The sequence below is a fragment of the Salmo trutta genome, chromosome 33 (genome assembly GCF_901001165.1).
Source record: "Salmo trutta chromosome 33, fSalTru1.1, whole genome shotgun sequence".
Taxonomy (NCBI): domain Eukaryota; kingdom Metazoa; phylum Chordata; class Actinopteri; order Salmoniformes; family Salmonidae; genus Salmo; species Salmo trutta.
This window is the reverse complement of record NC_042989.1, coordinates 17,946,619-17,966,173: the sequence shown is the minus strand read 5'-3', so window position 1 is coordinate 17,966,173 and position 19,555 is coordinate 17,946,619. Positions and strand designations below refer to the sequence as shown.

Genomic DNA, 19,555 nt, shown 5'->3' with positions numbered 1-19,555 from the left:
ACTACTAATCCACTCAGCTGGTACGCTCGGTAGGGAGCCTATACACCCTTCTCACACTACTAATCCACTCAGCTGGTACGCTCGGTAGGGAGCCTATACACCCTTCTCACACTACTAATCCACTCAGCTGGTACGCTCGATAGGGAGCCTATACATCCTTCTCACACTACTAATCCACTCAGCTGGTACGCTCGGTAGGGAGCCTATACATCCTTCTCACACTACTAATCCACTCAGCTGGTACGCTCGGTAGGGAGCCTATACATCCTTCTCACACTACTAAACCACTCAGCTGGTACGCTCGGTAGGGAGCCTATACATCCTTCTCACACTACTAATCCACTCAGCTGGTACGCTCGGTAGGGTGCCTATACATCCTTCTCACACTACTAATCCACACAGCTGGTACGCTCGGTAGGGTGCCTATACATCTTTCTCACACTACTAATCCACTCAGCTGGTACGCTCGGTAGGGAGCATATACATCCTTCTCACACTACTAAACCACTCAGCTGGTACGCTCGGTAGGGAGCATATACATCCTTCTCACACTACTAATCCACTCAGCTGGTACGCTCGGTAGGGAGCCTATACATCCTTCTCACACTACTAATCCACTCAGCTGGTACGCTCGGTAGGGAGCCTATACATCCTTCTCACACTACTAATCCACTCAGCTGGTACGCTCGGTAGGGAGCCTATACACCCTTCTCACACTACTAATCCACTCCGCTGGTACGCTCGGTAGTGAGCCTATACATCCTTCTCCACACTACTAATCCACTCAGCTGGTACGCTCGGTAGGGAGCCTATACATCCTTGTCACACTACTAATCCACTCAGCTGGTACGCTCGGTAGGGAGCCTATACATCCTTGTCACACTACTAAACCACTCAGCTGGTACGCTCGGTAGGGAGCCTATACATCCTTCTCACACTACTAAACCACTCAGCTGGTACGCTCGGTAGGGAGCCTATACATCCTTCTCACACTACTAATCCACTCAGCTGGTACGCTCGGTAGGGAGCCTATACATCCTTCTCACACTACTAAACCACTCAGCTGGTACGCTCGGTAGGGAGCCTATACATCCTTCTCACACTACTAAACCACTCAGCTGGTACGCTATACATCCTTCTCACAATACTAATCCACTCAGCTGGTACGCTCGGTAGGGAGCCTATACATCCTTCTCACACTGCTAAACCACTCAGCTGGTACGCTCGTAGGGAGCTCTAATCTCTCACACTACTAATCCACTCAGCTGGTACGCTCGGTAGGAGCCTATACATACTTCTCACACTACTAATCCACTCAGCTGGTACGCTCGGTAGGGAGCCTATACACCCTTCTCACACTACTAATCCACTCAGCTGGTACGCTCGGTAGGGAGCCTATACACCCTTCTCACACTACTAATCCACTCAGCTGGTACGCTCGGTAGGGAGCCTATACATCCTTCTCACACTACTAATCCACTCAGCTGGTACGCTCGGTAGGGAGCCTATACACCCTTCTCACACTACTAATCCACTCAGCTGGTACGCTCGATAGGGAGCCTATACACCCTTCTCACACTACTAATCCACTCAGCTGTTACGCTCGGTAGGGAGCCTATACACCCTTCTCACACTACTAATCCACTCAGCTGGTACGCTCGGTAGGGAGCCTATACATCCTTCTCACACTACTAATCCACTCAGCTGGTACGCTCGGTAGGGAGCCTATACATCCTTCTCACACTACTAATCCACTCAGCTGGTACGCTCGGTAGGGTGCCTATACATCCTTCTCACACTACTAATCCACTCAGCTGGTACGCTCGGTAGGGTGCCTATACATCCTTCTCACCACTACTAACCACTCAGCTGGTACGATCGGTAGGGAGCCTATACATCCTTTCTCACACTACTATCCACTCAGCTGGTACGCTCGGTAGGGAGCCTATACATCCTTCTCACACTACTAATCCACTCAGCTGGTACGCTCGGTAGGGAGCCTATACATCCTTCTCACACTACTAATCCACTCAGCTGGTACGCTCGGTAGGGAGCCTATACATCCTTCTCACACTACTAATCCACTCAGCTGGTACGCTCGGTAGGGAGCCTATACATCCTTCTCACACTACTAATCCACTCAGCTGGTACGCTCGGTAGGGAGCCTATACATCCTTCTCACACTACTAATCCACTCAGCTGGTACGCTCGGTAGGGAGCCTATACATCCTTCTCACACTACTAATCCACTCAGCTGGTACGCTCGGTAGGGAGCCTATACATCCTTCTCACACTACTAATCCACTCAGCTGGTACGCTCGGTAGGGAGCCTATACATCCTTCTCACACTACTAATCCACTCAGCTGGTACGCTCGGTAGGGAGCCTATACATCCTTCTCACACTACTAATCCACTCAGCTGGTACGCTCGGTAGGGAGCCTATACATCCTTCTCACACTACTAATCCACTCAGCTGGTACGCTCGGTAGGGAGCCTATACACCCTTCTCACACTACTAATCCACTCAGCTGGTACGCTCGGTAGGGAGCCTATACACCCTTCTCACACTACTAATCCACTCAGCTGGTACGCTCGATAGGGAGCCTATACACCCTTCTCACACTACTAATCCACTCAGCTGGTACGCTCGGTAGGGAGCCTATACATCCTTCTCACACTACTAATCACTTAGCTGGTACGCTCGGTAGGGAGCCTATACATCCTTCTCACACTACTAATCCACTCAGCTGGTACGCTCGGTAGGGAGCCTATACATCCTTCTCACACTACTAATCCACTCAGCTGGTACGCTCGGTAGGGTGCCTATACATCCTTCTCACACTACTAATCCACTCAGCTGGTACGCTCGGTAGGGTGCCTATACATCCTTCTCACACTACTAAACCACTCAGCTGGTACGCTCGGTAGGGAGCCTATACATCCTTCTCACACTACTAATCCACTCAGCTGGTACGCTCGGTAGGGAGCCTATACATCCTTCTCACACTACTAATCCACTCAGCTGGTACGCTCGGTAGGGAGCCTATACATCCTTCTCACACTACTAATCCACTCAGCTGGTACGCTCGGTAGGGAGCCTATACATCCTTCTCACACTACTAATCCACTCAGCTGGTACGCTCGGTAGGGAGCCTATACATCCTTCTCACACTACTAATCCACTCAGCTGGTACGCTCGGTAGGGATCCTATACATCCTTCTCACACTACTAATCCACTCAGCTGGTACGCTCGGTAGGGAGCCTATACATCCTTCTCACACTACTAATCCACTCATCTGGTACGCTCGGTAGGGAGCCTATACATCCTTCTCACACTACTAATCCACTCAGCTGGTACGCTCGGTAGGGAGCCTATACATCCTTCTCACACTACTAATCCACTCAGCTCGTACGCTCGGTAGGGAGCCTATACATCCTTCTCACACTACTAAACCACTCAGCTGGTACGCTCGGTAGGGAGCCTATACATCCTTCTCACACTACTAAACCACTCAGCTGGTACGCTCGGTAGGGAGCCTATACATCCTTCTCACACTACTAATCCACTCAGCTGGTACGCTCGGTAGGGAGCCTATACATCCTTCTCACACTACTAAACCACTCAGCTGGTACGCTCGGTAGGGAGCATATACATCCTTCTCACACTACTAAACCACTCAGCTGGTACGCTCGGTAGGGAGCATATACATCCTTGTCACACTACTAATCCACTCAGCTGGTACGCTCGGTAGGGAGCCTATACATCCTTCTCACACTACTAAACCACTCAGCTGGTACGCTCGGTAGGGAGCCTATACATCCTTCTCACACTACTAATCCACTCAGCTGGTACGCTCGGTAGGGTGCCTATACATCCTTCTCACACTACTAATCCACTCAGCTGGTACGCTCGGTAGGGTGCCTATACATCCTTCTCACACTACTAATCCACTCAGCTGGTACGCTCGGTAGGGTGCCTATACATCCTTCTCACACTACTAAACCACTCAGCTGGTACGCTCGGTAGGGAGCCTATACATCCTTCTCACACTACTAATCCACTCAGCTGGTACGCTCGGTAGGGAGCCTATACATCCTTCTCACACTACTAATCCACTCAGCTGGTACGCTCGGTAGGGAGCCTATACATCCTTCTCACACTACTAATCCACTCAGCTGGTACGCTCGGTAGGGAGCCTATACATCCTTCTCACACTACTAATCCACTCAGCTGGTACGCTCGGTAGGGAGCCTATACATCCTTCTCACACTACTAATCCACTCAGCTGGTACGCTCGGTAGGGAGCCTATACATCCTTCTCACACTACTAATCCACTCAGCTGGTACGCTCGGTAGGGAGCCTATACATCCTTCTCACACTACTAAACCACTCAGCTGGTACGCTCGGTAGGGAGCCTATACATCCTTCTCACACTACTAATCCACTCAGCTGGTACGCTCGGTAGGGAGCCTATACATCCTTCTCACACTACTAATCCACTCAGCTGGTACGCTCGGTAGGGAGCCTATACATCCTTGTCACACTACTAATCCACTCAGCTGGTACGCTCGGTAGGGAGCCTATACATCCTTCTCACACTACTAAACCACTCAGCTGGTACGCTCGGTAGGGAGCCTATACATCCTTCTCACACTACTAAACCACTCAGCTGGTACGCTCGGTAGGGAGCCTATACATCCTTCTCACACTACTAATCCACTCAGCTGGTACGCTCGGTAGGGAGCCTATACATCCTTCTCACACTACTAAACCACTCAGCTGGTACGCTCGGTAGGGAGCCTATACATCCTTCTCACACTACTAAACCACTCAGCTGGTACGCTCGGTAGGGAGCCTATACATCCTTCTCACACTACTAATCCACTCAGCTGGTACGCTCGGTAGGGAGCCTATACATCCTTCTCACACTACTAATCCACTCAGCTGGTACGCTCGGTAGGGAGCCTATACATCCTTCTCACACTACTAATCCACTCAGCTGGTACGCTCGGTAGGGAGCCTATACATCCTTCTCACACTACTAATCCACTCAGCTGGTATGCTCGGTAGGGAGCCTATAGATCCTTCTCACACTACTAATCCACTCAGCTGGGCTTTTAATCCTCGTTTGCTACAAAATACAGTTTGCTGCATGGGGGTAACATCATCTAACCTCAACTTCTCAAGAGGAATGCATTTAGCGGAGTGAAAGTCATTCAGACAGTTGATGTATAGGTAATGCCAGCTCTGGCTCAGGGCCAAATTCCTCTTCAGGAAGGTGGAGGTGTCCTGTTAGTGGTCATCTGTGTTTCAGGAAGGTGGAGGTGTCCTGTTAGTGGTCATCTGGGTTTGGGGGGAGTGGGCTTTGCCCGTAACCCTGCAGGTCTGCACCCCTCCACACTGGGCCTTGATGTAACCTGACATGCTTGCACTCTGGCTGACCCTTTACAGCCATCACACAGCCTCTGAGAAGGTAGATTTAGGCCGAGTCAGACCCTCTCCCTCCTCCTCATACACATTTACAGACAGTGCTATCATGAGTGAGTTACAGTCAGTTAGGTCAGTCCCATAGACTCCCTAATACAATGATGCAGCTCAGTGACTTTGACTGTTACACTAGCACTGTGTTCCCCCTTTGAGGGATCCTTCAGGCTTTTTAAGCATAATTCATTCTGTCCTGTGGTTTTCAGTGTGAATGTGGACTTCCAGAACAACTCGGTCTACCCAGTGGGGTTGCTGAGCAGCACCATCGACCCAGACAAGCTGCCCTCTAACCCCATCTTCATGGTCAACATCACAGAGGTTAGTCAGACTGAGAGTCCTCTTTCAGTCAAATTTATGGGACTTGTTTTTGTGTTAGAATCGTCACCAGATTACTTATTATCTAGAGGAACTGATAGACTGCACAGTCTGTAGTGGAGGTGGTAACCAAGCATGCCTCTTTCATCTTGGCTCCCTAGGTGGTGGAGGTGGGCCACTTCTGGGGCTTCCAGGCGGATGATGCCAGCATGGAGAAGCAGCGCCATCTGACAGCGGAAATTAATTCTCATGAGCTGTGTCCACTTCCTGTCTCCCTCTACCCAAACCTGCTGTGCCTGGCACCTTTCTCTGAGGGCGACGAGCAGGGCCTCTACTACCGTGCCAAGATCCTGCATGTCTGCGGCAGCTCTGTGGAGGTACAAGTACATGCTCACTAAGCTCACTAGTACACACAATCACTCCCAGGTTGATTACAGTTGCAGTTTTAGTGGATGAACCATGTAAAGTATATGTGCGTTCTGAATGTTCAAGGTTTTCTTTCTGGACTTTGGAAACACCACTCTGGTGTTGTGTAGCTGCCTGAGGAAGCTACCTGCTGATATCATGGCCCACCCATTCCAGGTACAGCTACAGCGTTTTATTTAGGCAAAATGGTAAACATCTTTGGGCCACTTCCTAATCAGGAGAGTTGATCTAGTATCCCTATATTCTGGTATGACTTTGTCCTGTATTCTGTTAGGATTGTGCTCTGCCCTGTCTCCTCAGGCCCAGGAGTTCCAGATCTCTGGGATGCGTCCATCAGCCCAGTCCATGATCCTGGGGGACCAGTGGAGCAGCCGCGCCCGCAACCGCTTCATCACGTTGGTGAACGGCCACCCGCTCATAGTCTCACTGTTCTCCATCCTGCACGGCGTCATGCGTGTGGAGCTGCTCATCAACACTGACACGGTCACCTCCAGCGTGGCTGACATCATGATGCAGGAGGGACACGCCATCAAGGCCGAGGAGAGTTTTGAGTCCAAGGTACCTCAAACACAGGCCAGCTTTCTGTCTGTCTTCACTGCAGCTTCTAGGATGTTGTGCTCATGGGGAATAATTGTTCAGTTATAGTATTCCTGTCAGGCTTGGCTATAAACATCAATCATTTAGTGTTTCCTAGCTGTCCAGCAGTAGAAACAAATGTTGTGACCCTGACAGTGCTGTGTGGTTGTGTGTCTTGCAGCAGATCCACGACGTGCTGGTGTCTCTGTACAAAGACCTGCAGGACGGCACCTTCACTCCCAACGCTACCAGCAGCTCCTGGAAGACTAGCAAGGAGGAGGAGAAGCAGCTAATTGACAGCCTGCTCCAGTCCTTTGCCAAGACCAGCCAGTCCTCTCTGAAGAGCAAGGCGAGAACACTGGCCAAGTGGCTGACTCACATTTCATAGACTGCTACTGTGTTAAATAGACTGCCTGTCTGGTTCAACCAGGAGGTGCTGTTAGTTGTTCGCCACAAGAGGGTGTCATCGTCTTTCTGCCTTTTGCCTGCCACCTGTCCAGAGGGTGGAGACATTTTGGTAGTATGTGAGCTGGTGTACATTTTGTTCTACGGTGTATTAGTGGCTGTGGGCCAGGGCCACACATTCCTCTCGGGAATTCGTGGAACACAATTTGTTTCCGGGAGATGTTTTTACTGTTAACAACATGTATTAAATAATTGTGTATGAATGTTAGTGGGTACAGGATGCCCATTGTGTCTTACGGCTCATTGTAAGTAAAGTGTTGCTGATGCTGCTTCCCACAGATTCGTGTGCATGGCCCATCCAGTCCTCACAAAGTCAACTTCCACAGCTTTAGCAACGTCAGCGTCTACAGGTTAGTCAGTGTCACCCAGATCAGGTTAGAGTTTGGCCCAGTGCTGGTGACACTATATACCAGTGCTAATGCATGTGTTAACTCCTTACAGGTCGGTGTTCATAGAGAAGGACAGCATCAACTCCGTTGCGTTGAATGACAGTCCTCAGGACAGCCATCAGCGGATGCTGGTGGCTGGCTCCGTGTCTGTCAGTGCAACAGGTACAGTACTGGGAATGGGAGATGATCTGGGACATAGTAAGCACATTAGAATAAGGGTTAGACTATGGGTGTCCAACTCATTTTGCCCTGCGGACTGCATTCGGTCTTCACCGAGGTCTGGAGGGCCGCACTCGCCTTCAACATTTTCAAAAAAATAGTCCTCTATCCAGCACTTTTGGAATTTTCAATGCTCCCGCACTGTCTAGGTTTCGATAACTGTTGGCAAGCTGGACAGAGTGAAATACACTTGACTATAGCAAACATTAGGAACACTTTCCTAATATTGAGTTGCAGATCCCCCCCCTATGAACAGGATCAATTCGTCAGGGCATGGACTCTACAAGGTGTTGAAAGCGTTCCACAGTGATGCTGGCCCATGTTGACTTCAATGCTTCCCACAGTTGTCAAGTTGGCTGGATGTCCTTTGGGTTGTGGATAAGTCTTGCCACACAGGGAGACTGTTGAGTGTGAAAAACCCAGCAGCGTTGCAGTTCTTGACACAAACCGGTGCACCTGGCACCTACTACCTTACCCCATTCAAAGGCACCCTCTGAATGGTACACATACACAATCCATGTCTCAATTGACTCAAGGCTTAAAAATAAATATTTATCCTGTCTCCTCCCCTTCATCTATACCAGGTATTCCCAAACTACACCAGGTATAACCCCAGGGGTACACCAAATACATGTGATTCACATTTAAAAATATATATTTATTTATTAATATTATTTTTTTGACTTTTTTTTCCCTCACATTTTCAAACAGTCCATTTATATTTTCAAACAGGGCTATACATTTTAGGCTTTTTTCTCACCTGAGTAGCCTGTTTGAGAAAAAAATGTTTTAACCATCTAGTGTTCAGCGAAATAACACAATGTCAAATACAGGTAGCCTAGTCAAATAATTAACATCCAATCACTAACCGTTACTCTCGCGGGAATTCCACTAACGGTCCGTATGTAGCCAAACGTAGCTGCTGCTCATGTTGGTATCTGTACTGATGGCACAAAAGCCATGACAGGGAGACATAGTGGAGTGGTAACGCGTGTGCAAGCAGTTGCTCCCAACGCCACTTGGGTACACTGCAGCATCCACCGAGAGGCTCTTTCTGCCAAGGGAATGCCTGACAGCTTGAAAGACATTTGACACTACAGTGAAAATGGTTAACTTTGTTAAAGCAAGGCCCCTGAACTCTCGTGTACTTTCTGCATTATACAATGATATGGGCAGCGACCATGTAATGCTTTTACAACATACAGAAGTGCTCTGGTTATCAAGGGGAAAAGTATTGACACTTTTTGTTTTTATTGAGAGACGAGCTTAAAGTTTTCTTTACTGACCATAATTTTCACTTGTCTGACCATTTGCATGATGACATGTTTCTCACACGACTGGCCTATCTGGGTGATGTTTTATCTCACCTGAATCTAGGATTACAGGGACTCCGCAACTATATTCAATGTGCGGGACAAAATTGAGGCTGATTAAGAAGTTGGAGCTCTTCTCTGTCTGCATTAACAAGGACAACACACAGGTCTTTCCATCATTGTATGTTTTTTTGTGTGCAAATGAACTCAAGCTTACGGACAATGTCAAATGTGATATAGCGAAGCATCTGAGTGAGTTGGGTGCGCAATTACGCAGGTACTTTCCCGAAACGGACGACACAAACAACTGGATTCGTTATCCCTTTCATGCCCTGCTTCCAGTCCACTTACCGATATCTGAACAAGAGAGCCTCATCGAAATTGCAACAAACAGTTCTGTGAAAATGTAATTTAATCAGAAGCCACTGCCAGATTTCTGGATTGTGCTGCGCTCAGAGTATCCTGCCTTGGCAAATCGCGCTGTTAAGACCATGATGCCCTTTGCAACCACGTACCTATGTGAGAGTGGATTCTCGGCCCTCACTAACATGAAAACTAAATACAGGCACAGACTGTGTGGAAAATGATTTAAGACTGAAACTCTCTCCAATACAACCCAACACTGCAGAGTTATGTGCATCCTTTCAAGCACACCCTTCTCATTAACCTGTGGTGAGTTATTCACAATTTAATGAACAAATAAGGTTTTATATGTAAGATGGTTAAATAAAGAGGAAAATTATTTATTATTTGTGCCCTGGTCCAATAAGAGCTCTTTGTCACTTCCCACTCATTCTTATGTTTAATAAATGTGTCTTATGTGGCAGGCTTACAGTGATGGCAAAAAACTACATTTGAGAGTGCGCTGACCCTGGTGCTAAATGGGGTACGCAGCTGGAGGTTGAATGTTTGAAGGGGTACGGGACTATAAAAAGTTTGGGAACCACTGATCTACACTGATTTGAAGTGGATTTAAAAAGTGACATCAATAAGGGATCTAGGGTTGTCCCCAACGGATAAAACATCTTAGTCGACAAAGTCATCTGTTCTTTTGACCAATCAATTGCTCGACATTTTTAAATGTGTATTTTTCCATATATAGACACACTGTGTTTTTAATAAAATCAACTATATGCAATGAGCTTGTTTGATGCTTTAAGCTTACGGTTTGATGCCTCAAGATGTCGCCAGAGTTCTAGATAACCAGAAGGGAAAAAAATGTAACCTGACCCAGCTGATTCTACCATCATGCTCCTGAAGTTTCCGGTAATAGGCTACACGAGGAGTCGGCAACCTTTCTCATGTGCAATGCCAATTTATCTAACCTTTCCTACCAATCTGCGTTCCAGTTATGGTTTTCATATGCACATCTTCGTGAAACAGTTTCATTTTATAATAACGTCTTTATCTCAAAATCATTGTAATTTGGTAAATCAAATGTCTATCCAAATGAAAATGATACTAACCTAAAAAGTAACTTTATTGCCAACAAATAAAAACATTGCAGCCTGCAGGTATATCCTGATTTAAAAAATATATACACTGCTCAAAAAATAAAGGGAACACTTAAACAACACAATGTAACTCCAAGTCAATCACACTTCTGTGAAATCAAACTGTCCAGTTAGGAAGCAACACTGATTGACAATAAATTTCACATGCTGTTGTGCAAATGGAATAGACAACAGGTGGAAATTATAGGCAATTAGCAAGACACCCCCAATAAAGGAGTGGTTCTGCAGGTGGGGACCACAGACCACTTCTCAGTTCCTATGCTTCCTGGCTGATGTTTTGGTCACTTTTGAATGCTGGCGGTGCTTTCACTCTAGTGGTAGCATGAGACGGAGTCTACAACCCACACAAGTGGCTCAGGTAGTGCAGCTCATCCAGGATGGCACATCAATGCGAGCTGTGGCAAGAAGGTTTGCTGTGTCTGTCAGCGTAGTGTCCAGAGCATGGAGGCGCTACCAGGAGACAGGCCAGTACATCAGGAGATGTGGAGGAGGCCGTAGGAGGGCAACAACCCAGCAGCAGGACCGCTACCTCTGCCTTTGTGCAAGGAGGAGCAGGAGGAGCACTGCCAGAGCCCTGTAAAATGACCTCCAGCAGGCCTCAAACGGTCAGAAACAGACTCCATGAGGGTGGTATGAGGGCCCGACGTCCACAGGTGGGGGTTGTGCTTACAGCCCAACACCGTGCAGGACGTTTGGCATTTGCCAGAGAACACCAAGATTGGCAAATTCGCCACTGGCGCCCTGTGCTCTTCGCAGATGAAAGCAGGTTCACACTGAGCACGTGACAGACGTGACAGAGTCTGGAGACGGCGTGGAAAACGTTCTGCTGCCTGCAACAGCCTTCAGCATGACCGGTTTGGCAGTGGGTCAGTCATGGTGTGGGGTGGCATTTCTTTGGGGGTCCGCACAGCCCTCCATGTGCTCGCCAGAGGTAGCCTGACTGCCATTAGGTACCGATATGATATCCTCAGACCCATTGTGAGACCATATGCTGGTGCGGTTGGCCCTGGGTTCCTCCTAATGCAAGACAATGCTAGACCTCATGTGGCTGGAGTGTGTCAGCAGTTCCTGCAAGAGGAAGGCATTGATGCTGTGGACTGGCCCGCCCATTCCCCAGACCTGAATCCAATTGAGCACATCTGGGACATCATGTCTCGCTCCATCCACCAATGCCACGTTGCTCCACAGACTGTCCAGGAGTTGGCGGATGCTTTAGTCCAGGTCTGGGAGGAGATCCCCCAGGAGACCATCCGCCACCTCATCAGGAGCATGCCCAGGCGTTGTAGGGAGGTCATACAGGCACTTGGAGGCCACACACACTACTGAGCCTCATTTTGACTTGTTTTAAGGACATTACATCAAAGTTGGATCAGCCTGTAGTGTGGTTTTCCACTTTAATTTTGAGTGTGACTCCAAATCCAGACCTCCATGGGTTGATAAATTGGATTTCCATTGATTATTTTTATGTTATTTTGTTGTCAGCACATTCAACTATGTAAAGAAAAAAGTATTTAATAAGATTATTTCTTTCATTCAGAATTAGGATGTGTTGTTTAAGTGTTCCCTTTATTTTTTTGAGCAGTATATATATCCTCATTACCGGCCGTGACTGGGAGTCCCGAAGGGCGGCGCACAATTGGCCCAGCATAGTCCGTGTTAGGGAAGAGTTTGGCCACGGCGGCTTTATTTGGCTCATCGCGCTCTAGCAACTCATTGTGGCGGGCCGGGCGACTGCAGGCTGACATCGGTCGTCAGTTTCCTCAGACACATTGGTGCAGCTGGCTTCCGGGTTAAGCAAGCGGGTGTTAAGAAGCTCTGTTTGGCGGGTCTAGCTTCGGAGGACGCATGACTCAACCTTCGCCTCTCCCAAGCCCATTGGGGAGTTGCAGCGATGAGACAAGATCGTAATCACAACATTGGGGAGAAAAGGGGGGTAAAAATTACAAAGAAAAATACAATTACAAAAAACCCTTTACTCAGTACTTTGTTGAAGCACCTTAGGCAGCGATTATAGCCTTGAGTCTTCAAGCTTGGCACACCTGTATTTGGGGCGCTTCTCCCATTCTTTCCTGCAGATCCTCTCAAGCTCTGTCAGGTTGGATGGGTAGCGTTGCTGCACAGAAATTTTCAGGTCTCTCCAGAAATGTTCGATCTGATTCAAGTCCGGGTTCTGGCTGGGCCACTCAAGGTCCCGAAGCCACTCCTGCGTTGTCCTGTTGGAAGGTGAACCTTCGCCCCAGTCTGAGGTCCTGAGCGCTCTGGAAAAGGTTTTAATCGAGGATCTCTCTGTACTTTGCTCCGTTCATCTTTGCCTCAATCCTGACTAGTCACCCAGTCTCTGCCGCTGAAAAACATCCCCACAGCATGATGCTGCCACCATGCTGCTTCACCGAAGGGATGGTGCCAGGTTTCCTCCAGATGTGACGCTTGGCATTCAGTCCAAAGAGTTCAATCTTGGTTTCATCAGACCAGATAATCTTGTTTCTCATGGTCTGGGAGTCTTTAGGTGCCTTTTGGCAAACTCCAAGCGGGCTGTCATGTGCCTTTTACAGAGTGGCTTCCATCTGGCCACTCTACCATAAAGGTGGAGGGCCAGAGGGCTGCATTGGTGGAGGGCTGCAGAGTTGGTTGTCCTTCTGGAAGGTTCTCCCATCTCCAAAGAGGAGCTTTGTCAGAGTGACCATTGGGTTCTTGGTCACCTCCCTGACCAAGGGCCCTTCTCCCCGATTGCTCAGTTTGGCCAGGCGGCCAGCTCTAGTAAGAGTCTTGTTGGTTCCAAACTTCTTCCATTTAAGAATGATGGAGGCCACTGTGTTCTTGGACATTCAATGCTGCAGAAATGTTTTGGTACCCTTCCCCAGATCTGTGCCTCCACACAATCCTGTCTCGGAGCTCTACGGACAATTCCTTCGACCTCATGGCTTGATTTCTGCTCTGACATGCACTGTCAACTGTGGGACCTTTTTATATAGACAGGTTTGTGCCTTTCCAAATCATGTACAATCAATTGAATTTACCACAGGTGGATTCCAATCAAGTTGTAGAAACATCTCAAGGATGATCAATGGAAACAGGATGCACCTGAGCTCAATTTCGAGTCTCATAGTAAAGGGTCTGAATACTTATGTAAATAAGATATTTCCGTTTTTTTAGTTTTAATAAATTTGCAAAAATGTCTAAACCTGTCATTATTATGTATTATGTGTAGATTGCTGAGAATTTTGCTTTATTTAATCCATTTTACAGTAAGGCTGTAATGTAACAAAATGAGGATAAAGTCAAGGCGTCTAAATACTCTCTGAAGGCACTGTATATGTATGCATCAGTGGAGGCTCCTCAGGGGAGAAAGGGGAGGACCAACCTCAGTGAATTTCATTAAAAAAAAATATGATAAAAAAGTTGTCCTTTTTAGATGAAGCTAAACTAAATATATTCACATGTCACCAAATAATTGATTAAAACACACTGTACATTGACTTCAATGCAAAACCTAGGAGGCTCTTTGTTCTCACCCATCATCATCATCATTCGATAGACTTACACAGTAATTATGACAACTTCAGAACATGTCCTCCATCCTATCAGAGCTCTTGCAGCATGAACTGACATGTTGTCCACCCAATCGAAGGATCCAAGAATGAATCTAGTACTGAAAGCATAAGCTACACCTAGCTAGCACTGCAGTGCATAACATGTGGTGAGAAGTTGACTCATGCCAAGAGTGTGCAAAGCTGTCATCAAGGCAAAGGGTGGCTACTTTGAAGAATCTCAAATATAAAATATATTTTGATTTGTTTAACACATTTTTTGGTTACTACATGATTCCATATGTGTTATTTCATATTTTTGATGTCTTCACTATTATTCTACAATGTAGAAAATTAGTAAAAAATAAAGAAAACCCCTTGAATGAGTAGGTGTGTCCAAACCTTTACTTGAGCAATAACACAATCTCGGTCAACCAACAGCCTAACGACCAAACAATCGACCAGTCGACTAATTGGGGTCAGGCCTAAAGGGATCATTGCAAGAGCAGGTGTTCTTAATGTTTTGTCCATAATTTCTACACCGTTTCGATTTGATTTTAGTCATTTCCATGTCGATTGCGATAGTTTTCCCATCCAATTTTTTGAACCACCCATGGGCTCGCTGTTAGTTTAGACCCTACCAGAAATGTAGATTTGTCTTTGTCGTAACAGTAAGATGCGTATATGTGTGTGCTGATCTAGGTGCACAGATTCTACTGAAGGAGACCACATTGATGCCTCACATCCACGGCCTGCCTGCACTCATCACCATGCTCTTCACCCCTGCCATAGAGCTACGGTCAGTCTGCTTGGAGATGGTACACTCATCACCTTTAATCAAATTACCTACCGTACCTTTTATAGGGAATGTATTTTAGGGAATGTCAAAGGGAATGTGAGATCTTATAGGGAATGTAAAATGATGGGCGGTTTTTATTAAATGTTAACATAAATCATTTGTCATATTCACCTCAAATCACGCATTTAGTCATAAAGGTCTGTTAATGTAACTTTGCCTGTTCTCTGCAGCACCAACGAGGAGAGGACCAGCTACACCGGTGCCCTCTGTGGTCTGGGGTGGAACGTCCAGTCTCAGGCAGCTGCCCTGCCTGAACATGACATGGAGCTCGCCTTTGATGTCAAATTCGATGTAGAGGACATCACCGAGGTAGCTAACACCCATATAGTTCCACATAGACCCTTCATATCCATATGTATGGTGTTTTAAAACTTCAACTCTCCACATATAATCAGTGTGTTTTGTGTTGGATCAGATCAATGCGTTGCGTGGTGCCATTAACCGTCTGGTGTGTGAGGGGCCCAACGGTCCTCTGCACCTGGGGCCTGACAGGATCAACACCCTGCAGGAGGACTGCCGCGAACGCCTCGTCAGTCTGTTTACAAGGTCACCCCCTCGAGAAGACCTTGTTCCTGTGTACCATGAGGAACCAAAGCAATGGAACCAGGTATGGCTTGAATTCATGATGTAATGTTAGTTTTCCCCACTTCAATCAATTCTGTCCTGAGCTTTTATAGAGCGTAAGGTCCATACTTAATCATTTCTAGTGTTAAAACAGTTGATGTTGAGCTTGTATGGTGTGACCATGTTGTGTACAGGTGGATCCCAGTCAGAAGATGGAGATTGTCCAAAAGGAAGATGGAAAGAGCAAAGGGGTCCTGTTTCAGCTACACCCCGTCACACTGCTCAACATATGAGACCATTCTAAAGCAGCATGCTGTCCTGTTTTCACCTCCACTCCTCTTATGTTTTACAAGATTCTTGCTTATGGTAACCCTCAGGAGGGACAATCTCTTTTGATAATTCTTATTTCAATCTTTTGTTGTTGCAATTGTTATGACTTATTTTACTATAAGGTCCAGCCATGCTTCTCTGTCCTGTGTTATGTTGTTCAGCTAGTGTAATTATACTTTCCAAACACCTATCCTTTTCTATTTTGATAATTAGTGATATTTAAAACAATAAATGGCATTACCTTTTTTTATTTTTATAAATTAATCTGACTTAGTCTGAAGGTATGGTGCTGGTTTCAGTTTGGTACTGTACTTACAAAAATACACATTTGAGTGCTTACAACAGATGAGACTTGTCTGTCACTGTCCATTCAAACTCAGGAATAGTCCGTCAGAGTAACCTAACAGCCAAGTTAAATTTGTCACCTCAGCATACTGACATGCGCATGCAGGCATGAAAGGGTCTTCTGTGCCAGAAGGAATCAACGTGTATTTATAGAATGTCATTTCAAATCCCTTTGGAGATTTTCCAAGTGTTGTATGCACCGTGTACCCTATGAAACATGAACCCTTCATATGTCCTCTTATTTCTAACACAAGACTAGACTGTCCTAGTCAAATGAAACAGTTTTGTCTTGGACCCCATTTTCAGTAAAGCGTCTGAAAAACTATAACATAATACATCAAGGAACATTTATTTTTCTTATTCTGTAATGAAATACATACTGTAAGTGCAAATAGTTAGTCCAGGGTCTAAGAACTACATTGAGTATAGTTGGACAGTTAATTCAAACAAATTAAATATCATCAGATATTCCTTGTCTTCATAGTAGTCAAACAACGGTACCTAAAACACCAGCTTGTGTATAGTTCCTTATAGTTATACAAAAGCAAAAACCCTACAATTACCACATCTAAAACACATATTGTCAAATTATTTTGTGCTTGAAAACACCAAAAGGAAATCATTTTATATATATTGTCATATACTGAGAGAAGCCCCACCAGCAAACTCGAACATGAAGCGGTATTTAACATTGGCAGCAGAGCATTTCTGTAGGCATCTCTTTTTTGTGCCAAATCTTAGTTTGTTGTAAGCGCAGCAAAAAAACGTAGCATGAAAAACTGCACAAAATATATCAAATATTTACTCAAGGCTTGACGTCATGCACTTAATAACAAGCAACACAAAAGAAAAAAAGGCTGGTTCTTTTTGTTCAGAATTGTGTACTTGTCTACCTAGACATAAGATCTTGAACATGAGTGATTTACTTTGTGTTAACCGTACTAGACAGTTTTGGGGTAAGGGCTTCTTCAGTGGTTGGTTTTAGAGAACACCTAGATGAAATAGTACTACCCCACAGATAATGACAAGGCTCTCCAACAATGATCAAGCTGTCTGAGTCTGAGCTGGACCTCGCTGTTAGCTAGACTCGCGTCTACTCTTCCTTTCGCTTGGCCCCGGGGATCTTCGCCTGGATCCTGTTGCGACAAAACATGAGGTCAACTCGGATACAGTACCGATTTATGTCAGTGTAGTCATGAACCTTTTCTAGTTTGTATCAAGATGATCATTACAATCTATTTCTTCGGTGGATGTTCCAGAAACTACCATGTTCATTCTTGAGTAGAAAAGGTCATAACCACTTACTTCCCCACTACGGAGTTCACTTGGGTCCGTATTAGTCCAACATATTGGTCAATCTGTGCCTGAGACAGAAAACAATTTAGATTCAATAAAAAATGATTTTGTGAGTGAACAAAAATGTATTCTAGAGAGTGAGGGTAAATTCTTACCTGGTGTTTCTCATAGACAATGGGCATGCTAAACATGGACACCACGGCTGTAGGGGAAGAGAGAGGGAGAGACGGCATGTTAAAGCAGTTTGACCTCGTCACCCCCTGGGAATATACTCAAATATGCACACATTGTGTCCACAGAGCCCCACTCCAGCTCAGAGACTTATCTACACTAGGTTAATAGAAAAATAACACAAATATGAGATACTTTGTCTTCAGTTGTGAATGAAACCATTGAACAAAGCCCTTCATAAATAACATTTTGGAATTTCATCACATGGATCTTTTTGGGAAGTGAAGCCGACTGAACTTTAATCTAAGATTAAAATCTATTGTTTTTGCTAAAAAGGGCAGAAGGGAATAATCCACTTTGATACAGATTGCAGTAAACCTGGTTCCATGAAGAACCATATGTTGTGATCTTGTCAGGAGGTCATGTGCTCCACAGCGTGTGCTCTCTCTGTGTTGGGTTAATCATTTACTGACAATGGGGTACTGTGATGCGTGCTTATTACAGCCCACTCCCCTGATTATAGTAACAACTCATACCGACTGGCTTTGTGATCTTGTAGATGGAGAGGTTTCAATAGGATGCTTTATATTCCGTTTTGTTATAAAATGATGTTAGACAGAAGAGATCAAATATGAGCTGTATGTCAGGCTCAACATGGGGTGCAGAGCTGAGTAGAACAGTAGCTAGGCACTGGAGGATCCTCACCTAGAATAAGCAGAGTCAGGCCATTGAAGAGAGCGCCCACATAGGTCAGCAGCCACATCAGCACAGCAAACTGCAACACAGTGTAAAAACACTTAACTCTTGGCACTGCTTCACCAAACAAGCCCACCCCCACAATTTATGGTATGTGTATTTGATGTTTGACAGAAGGTATAGAATACTAAAATAATGAAATATTTGAGGTTTTAACGTGTCCATTGATGATGTTTGACAGTAGAAATAGTAGTGAGATTACAGACACTAAAAAGTGGAGTGTTGGTAAGGTGTTAGTGTCCATATCATTCTTGTAAAAGCCTAGCGATGAGAGAGAGTCTGACCTTCAGTGAGTCGATGAGGTCCTGGACCAGGAAAAGCCTACGGAGCTCCTTCATACAGGTGTTGGCGTAGAGCAGAGCCTTGTCAGCATAATTACCAATCTGATCCTGGGACAGAGAGATCTCCACTTCCAGATAGGATCTGTTGGGGAAAAAGTACAAGAGACTGTTGGTGTCTAGGCTAAAGTGACTTTGTAAAACTGATTTGTGAATGTAAATGGCAGATTTTTTAATGTGCCGAGAAAACCTCTATCATCTTCTATCATCTCTCACTCACTTGAACGGGTGTCCTTCATCGGTCTTCTGCACAGCCTGAAGCACAGACTTGTAGATCCTGAAGCTGATGCTGGCAGAGAGGGCGGCCAGGGCTAAGTAGGCTCCCACACTGACCACACTGAACTGGGTCAGAGAGAAGAGCAGCAGGAGCACGCTACCGAACACAGCTCCAGACTGCTTCACATTCCTCCAGTAGAGCAGGTCAATGGCTGGGGGGAGGAGAGAGACAGGAGAGCAAGGTTAGGATTCAGAGTTAGGCCCAGTATTACACAGTGACAGTATGATGACCTAACCGTAAGGTCACCCCAGCATGACACGGTATAACCCAACCATCGGTCACCTCAGCATTACAGTGATAGAATGACTTCACAGTGCTCAATGTACAGTGTTCCTGTCTACGTTGTGATATCACTTACAGTGCTGTAATCTCGTGTGTCCCAGGCAT

At 46.1% G+C, this 19,555-nt stretch overlaps 2 protein-coding genes across 4 annotated transcripts in view; one reads left to right on the top strand and one right to left on the bottom strand.

The window, feature by feature from the left end:
• The window catches only part of LOC115172538 (ATP-dependent RNA helicase TDRD9), a 58,916-nt gene extending 42,587 nt beyond the window's left edge, over positions 1–16,329 (top strand). The window contains exons 23-33 of the mRNA XM_029730082.1: positions 5,695–5,806; positions 5,965–6,180; positions 6,296–6,385; positions 6,530–6,787; positions 6,987–7,154; positions 7,550–7,620; positions 7,712–7,821; positions 14,935–15,031; positions 15,262–15,400; positions 15,507–15,698; positions 15,850–16,329. Coding sequence (XP_029585942.1) covers positions 5,695–5,806; positions 5,965–6,180; positions 6,296–6,385; positions 6,530–6,787; positions 6,987–7,154; positions 7,550–7,620; positions 7,712–7,821; positions 14,935–15,031; positions 15,262–15,400; positions 15,507–15,698; positions 15,850–15,948 — 1,552 coding nt within the window. The 3' untranslated portion in view covers positions 15,949–16,329. The remainder of the gene's footprint in view (positions 1–5,694; positions 5,807–5,964; positions 6,181–6,295; positions 6,386–6,529; positions 6,788–6,986; positions 7,155–7,549; positions 7,621–7,711; positions 7,822–14,934; positions 15,032–15,261; positions 15,401–15,506; positions 15,699–15,849) is intronic.
• A 331-nt stretch (positions 16,330–16,660) lies between these two features.
• Positions 16,661–19,555, bottom strand: part of LOC115172542 (reticulon-1-A) — a 50,362-nt gene continuing 47,467 nt past the window's right edge. For 2 of the 3 annotated variants that reach the window (XM_029730091.1, XM_029730092.1), the window contains exons 2-7: positions 19,112–19,319; positions 18,838–18,976; positions 18,503–18,572; positions 17,782–17,828; positions 17,636–17,694; positions 17,257–17,466 (exon numbers count right to left, since the gene is read on the bottom strand). In XM_029730091.1, the coding sequence (XP_029585951.1) occupies positions 17,424–17,466; positions 17,636–17,694; positions 17,782–17,828; positions 18,503–18,572; positions 18,838–18,976; positions 19,112–19,319 (566 nt within the window). In that variant the 3' untranslated portion in view covers positions 17,257–17,423. Of the gene's footprint in view, positions 17,467–17,635; positions 17,695–17,781; positions 17,829–18,502; positions 18,573–18,837; positions 18,977–19,111; positions 19,320–19,555 lie in introns of all 3 variants that reach the window. The other variant, XM_029730089.1, reaches the window with a different exon arrangement.